This window comes from Myotis davidii, unplaced genomic scaffold (assembly GCF_000327345.1).
Source record: "Myotis davidii unplaced genomic scaffold, ASM32734v1 scaffold1219, whole genome shotgun sequence".
Classification (NCBI taxonomy): Eukaryota; Metazoa; Chordata; class Mammalia; order Chiroptera; family Vespertilionidae; genus Myotis; species Myotis davidii.
In genome coordinates, this window is record NW_006290442.1 from 534,042 (window position 1) to 547,690 (window position 13,649).

Sequence of the window (13,649 nt, forward strand, 5' to 3'; positions counted from 1 at the left end):
ATCTCAGGGAGTCAGACTCCAGAGCCCTTGTACTCTTACTGCCAAAACACTAAGCCTGCCCACCTGCTTCCTCATTTGGAAAGTCAAGGTGCAGGGGCCGATGGGGTGGACTGGGTAATTGTCAGGGGAAGATGGAGTGGACTGGATAATTATTAAAGTCCTTTCCAGCACAGATGCTGTAATTTGGGGCTCATGCCTCACCCATGCATGCAGAGGTCCTACTCAAATGATGCAGAGTGCAGGATTCTGATGCAAAGCAGGTATAGGCTGTGTGTGTGTGTGTGTGTGTGTGTGTGTGTGTGTGTGTGTGTGACAAGTAAGCTTGTGTCCTGCAAACCTGGTGAGACAGGGGAGAGAATAAGAACACAACAAGGCCAGCGCAAAGTCTTTAGGAAGACTCATAGATTGGACCTGTGTCAAAAGGACAAAACCAAAATCTTGACAATTCTACCCAACTCACCTCCATATGTCAGTAGCTTTTGCATTTGCCTGCTCTTTGCTCCGGATCTAACACCCACAGCCTCAGACACCCCTGACCAGACAGGCTAGTCAGCCCTTTGAGGGGCACCTTGGCAAGGAACTCTGGCTCTGGGAAGGACAAGATGGTTCCCTGTGCACCCCCAGCCCAGCACGTGTGTCTTCTTTGCAGGCCCAGCTACCATGGCCCATTACAAGGCTGAGCAGGATGACTGGCTGGTTGTCTACCTGAAGTATTTACTCTTTATCTTCAACTTCTTCTTCTGGGTAAGTGAATTCTGCACACACATACCCCTCCTGGCACCGAATGACTTAAGCTACCTTTTTTGTGTGTGAGTCACCACTCTGGGGTTGATTTCCTCCAAATCAAAGACCACCCATGGGCAAATTCTGCCTACTTGAAAGCAAATATGTACATTTGCTACTGAGGGGGAAGAAAGAATCCGGTCTGCAGGTTGGCATGGAGTCTGTACCACATGCCATCTGAATAAAGGAAGCATAAACATAACAATGAGCTTTGTGTTCCTGCTGGCTGTACAAAGGGTCCAGCTCTTTCTTCCCTGCTAGCTTGTACTAGTGCCTTGTGGGAAATGTGACTGCCTGAAATAATTGCCTGTTTTCCATCAAAGCCCATTTGCCTTCCGTGGCTCACAATCTCGGGCCTGAGCAGAGAAACAGAAGTCCTGGGGGCCAGGGGCTGCCTCTGTGTGAGATGGGAATGGTCTCTATAGCGACTCCTCTCAGGAAACCCACCAGTGAGGTCTTCTAGGAGGGGAGTCTGTCCACTTGAAGCAATTATCAGGAAAGTCAGAAGCAGAGTACTGTTAGTTCCCCAAAATAGTCAGGCATGGAATAGATACCTTTTGTGTTACAGTTTCACTAAATTTGTAGAGGCAGAGTTCTCAGAGTTCAGGCTTTGCCATCAGACGGACCTAGGCTCCCCTGTTACTAATGGTGTGGCCTTAAGCATGCCACTTACGTTGCCTGAGACTCCCCAGCTACAAAACAGGGATCCTTTCTAACCTTTTAGCATTTGTCAAAATCAAGACAACAATTCCAAAATGAAGTCACTTACGCTAAGCTCCACATCACCAAACTGAGACTTAATTACAGTGCTGGTCCTCCCAGAAATGGAATCTTAAACCAGTCAACCAGAAACCACCTGATCAGCACTAGTTAAATAATCTTCCTGATGGACCCCTGCCATCCCCTCAGAGAAAGTAACCTTGAAATGACTAACCTGCGTTTTTGTCTGGTATAACTTCCTTGTTCTGTCTCCCTTCTGCCTATAGTCTTTCATCTTATAGACTTGGAGCTCCTTTCTATCTGCTGCCTGATTTGAATTTATTTTTGCTCAAATAAACTCAAAAAGTTTAATATGCCTCAGTTTATCTTTTAATAGTTCATTTAGCAGATACCCTGAAATGGTATGTATTAAGTACTTAGCTCAGTCTCTGCACATAGAAGGCATTTGATAAACTCAATATTTCAGATATATTAGGTATAGAAGGCCTGAAAACTCTACCAAACCAACCAGCCGATAAGGCAGAGCTGAGATGCCTGCTCACATGGGAAGGGGTACATCCCCTTGACAAAGTCCTAGAAAATCTCAGAAATGCAAAGGCAGAGATGGGATATGTCTCCATTTTTAGGTTCTTCCATTAAGATTACTAAAATTGGTTAAGATTGGGAAGGATCACTGGTTTAGGATTGGTGGATACAGCAAGGCAAGGGTTCTGGAAGTCTTGGAGAGTAGACAGTCATTTGATGCTCTTTAAAAGTCAAACAACTTGATCTTTGTTTAAATGGTTTATTTTGAAAAGTTCCTGGAATAAACTTATTTTATTTGCAACTTTTATCTTCCTAGGCAAGTGTTTCCTGGAATAGTGAAGTTGTGTTGATGAAAACGGTGGAATAATAGAGCCATGTTGATGTGATCAGTAAGCTGTGTGGGTGCAGATAGGTTCAATTCTCAGAGATAAATCCAATAGAGGGGTTAGGATTCTTGATGAATGAGAATTATTTTTAAAGAATAAGTATGTTTTTCCTGATCATAAAAGTCTTATGTATCCCATACAAATAATCTCTAAAATACTGAAAAGTATAAATAAGAAAATTAAAATTGTCTATATCTCACTATGCTAGGGCTTTCATAATGAAGTACCATAAGCCAGGTGACTTTAAACAACAGAAATTTACACTCTCACAGCTCTGGAGGCCAGAAGTCCAAAATCAAGATGTCAGCAGGGCTGTGCTCCCTCCGAGACACTGGGTAGAATGTCTCCTTGCCTCTTCCTGGCTTCTGGTGGTGGCTGGCAGTCCTTGGTGTTCCTTAGTACTCCTTGACTTGCAGCTACATCACTCTTCTTATCTCTGCTCTGTTTTCACATGTTGTTCCTGTGTCTTTGTCTTCACATGGCATTGTCTTCTTCATTAGGACCACCCTAATGTCTTCATCATAATTCTGCCAACTTTCTATTTCCAAAGGCCACATTCATAGATAGTAGGGTTAGGACTTCAACAAATTTTGGAGGGACACAAATCAACCCATAATACTCATCATCCCAGGAATGACCATTGTTGACATTCCCTCTAGACTTTGTCCTGATGAGGACAAGAGGTGGTGGGTAACCTGCACTATGGGAGTCATGGTGGGATAGGAACACCTGAAGAGAGTCAAGGGACAATGACAAGATGAGGTCATTAATTGGATGGGGTTAAGAGGCAAGAGATGTTTAGAAAATGGGTTATATTATAGATATTTATAACTCTTGGGTTGATAGTGAAGCTCTTCCTTGCAATAGAGACCAAATGGCAGGTCAGATGTAGGCTTGGTGAGTTTGAGTTGCCAGGGGACATCTGAACAGAGATGCTCATTGGGCAGTTAGCTCACGACTCTGGATCTCAGATGGGGATCATCCCCACCCAGAAAGTGGTTGCAGCCATGGAAACGAGTGAGCAGCCCCTGGGAGAGCATGGATTCTGAGAAGACAGCAGAAGTAAGAGTGAGACATGGAGCATCCCAACTAGGTGGGGTGAGTCTAGGGTTGGCAATGATCCCCATTTGCCCTGAACTGAGGGGCTCCCAGCTGTGGGACTTATGGCACTAAAACCAGGAGAGCCCATGTAAGCCAGAACTAGAGGAGCTGGAGGAGGAGCAGTCTGAGAGGTGAGAAGAAAACCAGGAGAAAGGGTGTCAGAAGCTGGAGATCAGGGAGGGTCAACTATGTTAAAGAAAAGTGACACATCAAGCATTTTAAGACCTAGAAAGTAGCTAATGGGTTTGACCACACAGAGTTTATTGGTGACTGGTGACAACACACTCAGGAGAGTGGTAAGAACACTCTCAGGCGGAGGTCAAGAAGGTGGACACTCAGTGTAGACAACACCACTGGGCACGAAGAGAAGGGAGGGCTGTAGCTTAAGGGGCCCAAGACCTATTGTGAGGTGCTCAGCCAACGTCCTGCCTGTGCTGGGTTCCTATAGGCGGGAACAGGCAGTAAATGCAGTGACCATCCTCAGGGTCCCTCCAGCCATAGGGACTCAGAGTCTGCCTGTTGGTGTTTCACTCCTTTGGGACTGGTGAGAAGAAGGACGTGTGGGTGGAGCTCAGGCAGATGGGTAGCAGGCATGTTTCCAGGGCAGCTACCAGTGAGGGCAGCTTCCCCCATACAGCTCTCCCTGCTTCGAGTCAAAAATACCCCTGCCTGGGACCTGGGTGGACATGGACCAGCTTCCCAGGGACTCATTCAGCCAAGTCTCATTTTCCTTCTGGGGGATGGTCGGTTTCTGAATGTCCAGGCCTCAATCTCCTGTCCTGGGTTCCTGGCATCTGTGCCCTGGATCTGCTGTGATCTTCTCAGAAGTAGATATGGGCAAACTGCTGACACACAAAGTCCCTGGGGCTTTACAAGAATTCCCCAGGATGGGCCTTGTCCATGAAAACCCTACATCCCTCCCACAGGAGAAGGCTCCCTCCCAGAGTCCAGCTGCTGGTCCTCCCCACTGAGCCCCTCTAAGACACATAGCAATGCCAGCTTCTACATCGGCGGGTGCTGCCCTAGCCCCACGTGGTTCCCACCCTTCCATCTTCTTCGTATAATCATAATGCACCTCAACAGGGAGGGTCACAGATAGCGCCCCTCCACTGTTCACCGGCACCCTGCCCACCACCGCCTCTGCACAGATGTATGTGAGCCTGAACAGTAGAGGCCAGTTCTCCCGGCTCCTATGATAGGGGTGAGCCCTCCAACTGCCTTTCTCCCCCAGCACAGTGTTCATTTGCCGAATATCACCTTGCCCACTCTATGAAAATCCAGCACTGAGAGGCTAGGAAGCCCTGGGTTTTCTTCCGTGGCTGATGCCCAGCATTTGTGAGGCTCTGCTGGAAAAGACCTCCCATGGCTGTCTCATGTGATGCTCACATCAACCCTGACAGTCGGGGTCTCTATTCTCCTCATTTCACAGGCAGGGAGCAGGCTCACCCAGTTCAGAACTTGCCCAGGGTACCATCGTGGTGATAAGCAGAGCTAGCGCTGACAACCAGGTGTTCTGGTCACTAATAATGACGATTTAAAAGTCCTTTCTGCAATGTTTACTAAGCGCGTACTAAGTGCCAGCACTGTCCTGGGCGCTGGAATACATCAGTGGAGAGAGTTCGGCTGTCACGGCTCACTGTTGTAGGCTTCCTCTGTGCTTGTCTTTCCACTTGCATCATCCCATTTACCGTCCCAGCACCTCAACGCTGTGAGCAGCTCTGTTAGAGCCCCATTCTACGGAGTGGAAAGCCCTTTGCCCAAAGTCCCAGAGCTGGACCCCAGCTCTATCTGAAACTTGAGTATTAGAAATAAATTCCTTGCTTAAGCCACCCAGTTATGGTATTTTATTATGGCAACCTGGTGGACTATAAAACATTTGGCAAATCACTTAATCTCACTGAGCCTCACTTTTTTCATACATTTAATCAGAATGTCAATACCTATAAGAATCAAAGATCATTATTTAGAAAAACAATTAGCCCAGTTTCTGGTACATACTTGGTGCTTAACTATTATGTGCAATTGTTATGGTTAGAGTTAGACTAAGGAGTGTGCCTCATCCTACGGTTTTAAGACTTTGGGAAGCATGACCTATGTAAAAGATAATAGAAGCAAAAGAAATGTTTATATGTTCATGAAACTAAGCTTACGCTTACTGTATGCGATGCACTCTGATATTTTCTCTTCTATTTTGTGGTGCTTGATTTGTTTTGGGGGGTTTGTTTTTTGGGGCAGGTTACAACCCATCACAGTTATTTCATAGCCCTGACCCCCTAGGCCTGTATGCTTGGCCTCCAAGCTCTGTTGCCTCCAGCTCAAAGTCCTACACTTTCCTGCCGTGTCTTTTGGGGGCACACAGGGATTAGCGCTCCAAAGTTTGAGAAACGCAGAGCAGTGGGATGGTGGGAGCAGTCATCGCCTCCACCTGGATGAGGCATGACTCAGGTGCCAGGGACCATGCACCAGGCAGGTGTTCTTGATGAGACTTTAAACCAAGTCTCCACCAGCTGCCATTGTAGCATAATTTTAAGGTTACAAATAATTTTATACAACCGAATTGTTCTCACAACCACTCTATAACTATCTTCATTCCCATTTTGTAGATTATAAAACTGAGGCTCGGATGATTGGCAAAGTTCTATGTCGATTCTGGGTTTTTGACTCAAAGTCCGGTGCTCTTCCCATCTCCACAGACCACTGAGCCACAATCACAGCCTTAGTCCCACTGCTCTGATGCTTGCGTGGAATTTAAAAATGTCCCCAAAGTTCAAGGTTGATGGAGCAATCAAGGACGGTAGGGGCATTCAGACATGCAAAATATAAATAATATAAGCAAGACTTAAGCAGCGTCACAGTGGACACCCATTTCCTGCACCTAAGCTCCAACCCACCTTTGGACCCCTACCCCCGACATTCAACCCATGCTTGAGCCCCCACCCTTCACCATCCCCTGTCCCTGACTCCCACCCCACCGCCTTGCACTCCGATTAACCCCGTGTTGATCATGACCATTTCACTGAGCAGGGAGGCCCCTTGGCTACAGCTCTGCATCAGAAACCAAAAATGCCAACTCTCATGCCTCCTTCATGGCCAGAGACAGAAGTATGACCCCCGCTTTCCTCTGTGGCTTTTCTTCCCCCTCCCATTTCCTACTCAGCTCTGCACAGCTCCCTGCAATGCTGTTCTCTAATTTATTATTTTAATTAGCTGCCTGGCTGTGTTAACCATCAAAACTTTTCCAACCTCCCAGGAGCTGTGCCAGGCTGTGAGAGAGCTGGGGACCCTGCGGCTCCCTGGCCTGGGGCAGCTCCTCTGCTCTGAAGTCCTGCCCCGGGCATTGGCAGAGGCCACGGAGCTTCCTCTGCCTCCAGGAAACCTGTGGGCTCCCTTAAGGGGGACATGGGTCAGGACAGGAAGCAGAGGTGCTGGGGGACTCATTCCTGGCCAGGGGAGTGAGGGGGCTGGAGAGCATCCACACAGCCCCCCAGGACCCCTAGGGGCCACTGGTAGGACAGAGCCTCCGCTCGGTTTTTACGGAGGCTACATAGACCTTCACTTGGTCCAGCCTCCTCCCATGGAGCAGGGCCCTGCCTGCCTCCCAGGCACGTCATCAGAGAAAGACCGGGTGAGGGTCCGGGCTTGGTGTTTCTGCTGTGCTCCTTCTTATGCTGAAGTCACAAGCCCCCCAAGGTGTTCAGGGCATCTCTGCCTCTGGCCGTCAGGCTGCTGGGGGACAGGCCATACTGGAGGAGGACGCACATTTGGGCCGCACAGGCCATTGTGATGAGACCAGTCAAGGATGAAGCCTGTGGAGACAGCTCTGAGCTTCCCTGCTGTTCTCAGGGACTCCAGGCCTGGCTTGGCCCAGACACCAGGTGTCTTGCTTCATGCAAAGGAGCTCTGTGTGGGTCAGCAGCCCAGCTGGCAAAGCAGGCGCTAAATCGGACGTGAGGTTCTGAGTTCTAGTCCCCTCTCTTCCTCTCGCTAGTAATGGCAGCTTGGAGCCGTCACCCTCTCTCTGGGCCTTGGTTTCTTCATCCAGAATATAAAAGGGGTTAGACGTGACTCTTTTCCTCTATTCTTCCCTCCTTCCTGCCTCCTCCCATAGGGAGTGACTGGGCATCTATCTACCATGTGTAGCACTCTGCTGGGGATGCTAAATGAATGAGATTTAACCAAGAGGCTAAAAGGAGAGACAGATAAAGTAACAAATACAGCAAATACGCTGTGATGAGTGTAACCATAGAAACCTGCCCCAGGCATGGAGCTAGTAGGGAGGACAGAATGATTCGCTCGCTGGGAGTGGGGCCAGCAATGGCACCCGGCAGGTTCAGAACGGGGTTTGAAAGAGGAACAGGCAATCTTGAGCTATTTCCCAGCTCAGCAAGTCCCAAGAGATCTGCTCTTATTATAAAGGTGGACGCTTATGGGGGAGAGGGGGGCGTAGTACTGATGTATTTCATCAGGGGCTCTTTAAAGTCCAAGAGCCAAGAAAAGAATGCCTCGCGTGGAAAGCTTATCCTTGAAGATTCAGCGCAAACAGAGCTGGTGCCAAGGCCACGGGAACGCGAGGCAGCTGGGAGAAACGCTCGCCAGGTGCCGGCAGGTGTTGCTCATTAATGAGGTGGAGAGCCGTCCCTAACACGAGGTCACCCACGGTCCCAGGGAAGGAGTCAGGGGTGGTTGGAGTGCGGTCCCCCACCCCCACCCCTGCCCTGCCAGCGAGGGCTCAGCATACACCTCAGGGCTGCAGCCCTGGCCTCAGCTGACCGGACTTGGGAATGAGGAGCCTTGCTCAGCCCTGGCGCCAGGCCCCTCCCCAGCCCCCACCCCTCCCTCACAGTGGGAATCACCTCGTGCTTAGGCACGGTCTTCCCACCCAGTCACCTGCAAGCAGCATGGGGCAGGACAGTGTCAGCGTGGGCCCCACACTGGCACGCTGCCTGGTCAGAGTAGGTGCGCGGTGGGTGCCTGATGAAAGAGAAAGTGGGGAGCATTCAGCTGCATTAAGAACTCATGGGTGCTGCCCAGCCATTCCCAGGGCGTCCTAGCGGCCGGCAGAAAAGCCCACTCCTCTCTGAGACTCAGACTCCCCATGAAATTAAAAATTGCCAGAAAGCAAGGAAGAGAATTAATAACGTTGCCCCAGAACTCAGCCTGAAGAGGCAGTGGGGGCAGCACACGGCATTATGTCCCTGGCCCTCTGCACAAGTCCCATCCGCGAGTCCACCCCACTGCAGTGGCTCCTGTGTGCCAGGCCCTGTGCGGGGCTGGGGATCCTGAGGGGAGCGTGGTGCGGCTCCCTCCCATGCTGAGAGCTACACTGGAGGCTGAGGAACTCCCAGGCCCAGGGCCAGAGGCAGGAGAGGAAGGGCAGACAACAGAGAAAGGCAGGAACTCAAGGAGAGATGAGAGAGGAGAGGCCCAGAGAAGCCGTGTAAGTTGTCCAGATTCACCCAGCCAACGGGGGAGCTGGGACTCGGGCACCGGTGGTTGGCCTCGTCCCCACTCTACTCCGCTATCACAGTCAGTGGGCACTTGCAGTGCTTCCAGGAAAGCAGATACTCATTCATAGTAACTAAAGCCCAGGTGAGGAGGAAGGGAAGTAGCAGAAGACGGAGTCAAAAATCAGGCTAAGCTGGATCTAAGGGCCGCGAGGCCATTCTGGGCTTTGGGCTTCGTGCTCCCAGTCTGGGACCTCAGGCGCTCTGTCACCTGAATGCCTGCTGGTTCAGCACAACAGAGCAGAGGCCAGGAGCAGGTGTGGGGTGGGGGTTGGGGTGGGCCATGCCAAACTAGGCAGTGCAGGACATGGCGGGGCTCAGTGGAGGGGGTGTGGTTAGCACCTGACCATCTCTGAAGAGGAGGAAGTCCGTAGGGACCCAGGGGCTCTGGTCTGGGTGGGCGGTGGTGCTGTCAGTGAGACTGCCCAGGGGAGGAGGAGCGTAGATGACAAGTGTTGTGGTGAATGGTGAACACACATCCTGCCCAGAACCCTTGCCAGCCCAGTGTGGTGCTTGCACCAAGAAGGTGCCCAGCAGACGCTGCCATGAGTGAGCTGTGCGGGGGCCCCCTGTGCCTCCCTCGCATGAAGGCAGAGAATTCTCCTCCCAGGGGCTCCTGACCCCTGCACCACCCACTGGTCCTTTCCCCAGTCCCAGTGCAGAAACCTTTCGGTATCCTGACAAAGAAACGTCCTGCAGTTACTCTACACTCCCCGCCTGCTTATCTCCTGTCTGCTGCCTGCTGTCTGTCAGGACTCTGGCTAATCCTTCTCCCATACGACATGAGCAACTTTTTGGCAAAGTTCCTTTTCTATAAATGGGAGGTTCCTAAAATGACATGGCATGGGTGACCTGCCTGCCTCCCTGGCCTGCCTGTGTCCTCTTTGTAAGAAGGCCAGCCGCACCCTCCGCAGGGTATCCTAGCTAATCGGCTATGGGCTCTGGTTTTGAAAATGTAGCTAATATTTCACAGGAAATCAACCCAGCTTCTATAGAGTCTGATACTGTTGAATCAACTCTATGCAAATAGCTGTTGAAATAGTTCTTTGGGGTCAGGTCTCTCCCCACCCACTCTGTCCGCCTCTCGGTCCCCCCACCCCCCTGCTCGTTCTGCTGACAGGGCCCTCTCCGCACAGTGGGTGAAAGCTGTGAGCCCCTGGCCCAGAAGCATCTTGCTGGGGGCGTATCGGCAGAAGGTTGTTCCCCCGGTAAGTAATAGGGACACTTACCCACGTGGCAGGGACCACGCAGTCATCTCATCCAGCACCACCATTTTACAGATTAAGAAACTACGGCTCAGAGAGGAGAAGCGTCTGGCACACAGTCACGTGGTTAGTGGGGGGCACAGCCAGGCCTGCTGACTTCCACCCTCCCAAGACCTTCCGGTGACCCATTCCAACAGTTCACAACTTTTACTTTTCCTGTGCAGAGGAGAGACTTTTTTCTAAAGAGCTGACTGAGTCCCAAGCAGGAAACGCCTGGACTTGAACTCCTCTTGCTCCTGATGGCAAATACCATTTGGTATCCCCTGCAGACACTAAATTCTTCGCCAGAGGTATTGCCCCAGCGGAGGGAGGGATCCCCAATGACTCACTCACTTCCTAATTTCTTCTGACCTTGCTGCCTCCTGGCTGACCTGCAGGCTCCAGCCCTCTCTGCGACTGGGAAGCTGTGGGCGAGAGCAGCCTGCCCACAGTGCGATCAGCACTGCTCTTCTCCTGGGGCTGCATTTCTCAGAGTCCCCCACTCCTTCCTGGGGAGCCATGGGTTTTTTCCTTTCTTGCATAATTTGATTTTCATCCCTTTGGACTGAAAATTCTGCTCCTCATATTTTCACCTTCTACACCAAAGCTCCTACCAAAGCAAACGCCCTAACACAGCCAGAACAGGCTGGAGCTCAAGTCCCAGACAAATGTCAGAAGCGCTCCCAACACCTGCCCCCAGGCCAAGGGGCCCAAAGCTTCCAGGAAGCGATGTGGTCTGTGAGATTCAGCACAGCGCCGCCTCCTGGGGGAGAGGGGCAGGACACTGTGACCCTCCATTCAATCTGGCATCTACACAGTGAGTGGTGGTTCTCAACTGGAACCACCTGGAAACTTAATAAAATATTCATGTCCCACTCCCAGCGATTTCACCTGGCTGGGGTGTGGCTGGGGTTTTGCAGAGCTCCCAGGTGACTGTGCAGCCAGGCTGAGAATCACTGCCTTAGAGGTGGAGGAGGCCTCGCTGCATGGTACAGACTGGGCTCCAGCACCCAAATCTGAATGCATTATTTTAAATGGGTGACCATTTCTCCGGGCAAAGCATCCATAGTATTTTTTTTTTATCATATTCTCAGTGGGCACCCAACCGATTAAGTGTCCCCAGTCCAGTCCAAATGTGCCCCCTAAGGAGGTGCCAAGCCCAATGTTCAGCTGTGGGGCTGACAAGCCTAATGGATAATGGATAGTGTGCAGACTTCTATAAAGAGCCTACAGCAATTACAAATTAGATCAACCTGATGTGGTCACGTGGACTGTTTCATGCTGCTCAGAATTGCTTCCTGGCACTAGCATGTGCCTTCGATTAATAAAAAATGAGAAATGAATTATTACTTAATGCACTGGGTTTGGTAGGCAAAAATCTTCAAAATGTAAGATCCATGGAACAAAGTAATCAAAGGGATCCTTGGTTATTATAGGTTGGCAACTACCGGTCTAATATAATACCCTAGAGATGAAGGAACTTAGGCCCAGAGAGGTTATGGGACTGGCTTTAGGTCACACAGCTAAAGTTAGGACCCTTCCCCTTAGGCATGCTGCTGAAGCAGAAAGGAAAGGTGCAGGACATTTTGCTGGAAACTCGCACTTAACACAATTCCATAGACCGGACTTGGGAAATGCCTCACTGGCCATGGGGTTGTGTGGGCCAGAGATAGCGTACACTCACCGAGAATGTACAAACCTAGTGTAGTCCGGGATCTCATCAAAGCTGAGACACATCAACTGTGAGAGACATCATTGTTTCCTGTACCACTAAGAAAAAGTCCTGCCCAGTGTAACTGTACGATGCCATTAATCCCAAGATGCATGTCAATGTTAGATATGCAAAATGTGAGAAAAAAACGGAACTGAAGCCTCTCACACTAGGCTCTCCCACTCCGTTCAGAGCTGCACGGCTGTGGGCTCTTCCACCTGGTTCTCTTACCTGCTGGAGGTGCTAAGGGGGATGAAACGGCACTTTGAAGAGCACCGATTACTTAAAAAGCAGAAATTAGTAGCAGAGCAGGCGCAGCCCAATCTATGGGACCCACGGACAAAGTCCTGGATCCGCCCTCAGAAGACCTGGGTTTGAATCTCAATTCTGAAACTTCCCAATGTTGTCATCTTGAGCATGTTTTATTCTCTCCAAGCCTCAATCTCTTCCTCTGCAAACAAAAATGTGTCCTCCTCCCCCCACCGCCATCCTCACAGAACCATTGCAGTGCTCAGAAGGTAAAATGGTAAGCTGAGTAATGTAGGTGCCTCATGCATATTAATTGCTAAGAACGCCCTTCCATTTGCTCAGCTGATGCCTGTGACTCCTGAGAACAGAGAGCCGCTAGATGACAGGGTGGGTCATGCAGAGAGTCCTGGGGCTGATGGGGCACCGTGCAGTCTTCATCCATCCGAGGAGGAGAACTGACCCCTAAAGGAGGCCCCCAGCTCTGTTCCAGGGACCCTTCCTAAGGAGGCACCCTGACCTGCCAGTCAGGACTGTCCTATCCCTGCCCCTTCTCAGGGCCGAAAGGGAATCAGATAATTAGCAGGAAAAAACATCTCCTGCTCAATCCTCCGAGTCCCAGAGAGACCCCAGCTGTGGGGTACCTATCCCTTCAATCCTGGAGACTGCATCCTGAGTCTTGTCCCAGCCCCTCCTCCAATTGCCCCTCCTCACCAGGCCATCCGGCAATTCACTTTCCTCTGGGAGCCTCCTTTCTCCCCCTATAGTGCAAAGGTGGAACTCCCCCCGCCCCTCCAGGGGCAAATATAGGGATGAATGTGGACTAGGGCGCAGGAGCACTGGGGGTAGGAGGGGCACAGGGTGGCTGGGCCTGGGGAGGCAAGAGGCTCACACACAGAGGTCTCCCCTCCCTCGGGGGACAGAGACTCACGGGCAATGTGGTGAGAAGCGCGGAGTGGGGAGTCCCACCTGGATTCAAAATCCGCCCCTGCAACGCAGGTGTGTGACCGTGGCCAGGTGCCCGGCCTCGCCACGCCTCCATTTCCTCACCTGTCCACTGGGACCCAGTGTTCTCCCAGGCTCTTTGAAGGACTGAATGAGGTGGAGCATGGCTCGCCGAGGGGCCACGGTGGCTCCCAGCAGCCACCTGCTCTGACTCGGGCCTCCTGCAGGTCGGGGGGGCCGCCGTCCTGGCCGTGGGTGTCTGGACGCTGGTGGAGAAGAGCGGCTACCTCAGCGTCCTGGCCTCCAGCACCTTCGCCGCCTCCGCCTACATCCTCATCTTCGCGGGCGCCCTTGTCATGGCGACCGGCTTCCTGGGCTTCGGTGCCATCATCCGGGAGGACAGGAACTGCCTCTCCACGGTGAGTGCGGCTGCCCCACACCCAGCGCTGCTGTGGCTGGGAGGAGGGAAACCTGGGGGGGGGGG

At 51.4% G+C, this 13,649-nt stretch overlaps 1 protein-coding gene across 3 annotated transcripts in view; it reads left to right on the forward strand.

The window, feature by feature from the left end:
• The first annotated feature begins 623 nt into the window (after positions 1–623).
• Positions 624–13,649, forward strand: part of TSPAN11 (tetraspanin 11) — a 32,910-nt gene continuing 19,884 nt past the window's right edge. Inside the window, exons 1-2 of one of the 3 annotated variants that reach the window (XM_015563754.1) lie at positions 624–744; positions 13,393–13,584. In XM_015563754.1, coding sequence (XP_015419240.1) covers positions 661–744; positions 13,393–13,584 — 276 coding nt within the window. In that variant the 5' untranslated portion in view covers positions 624–660. The remainder of the gene's footprint in view (positions 745–13,392; positions 13,585–13,649) is intronic. The other 2 variants (XM_015563752.1, XM_015563753.1) reach the window with 2 other exon arrangements.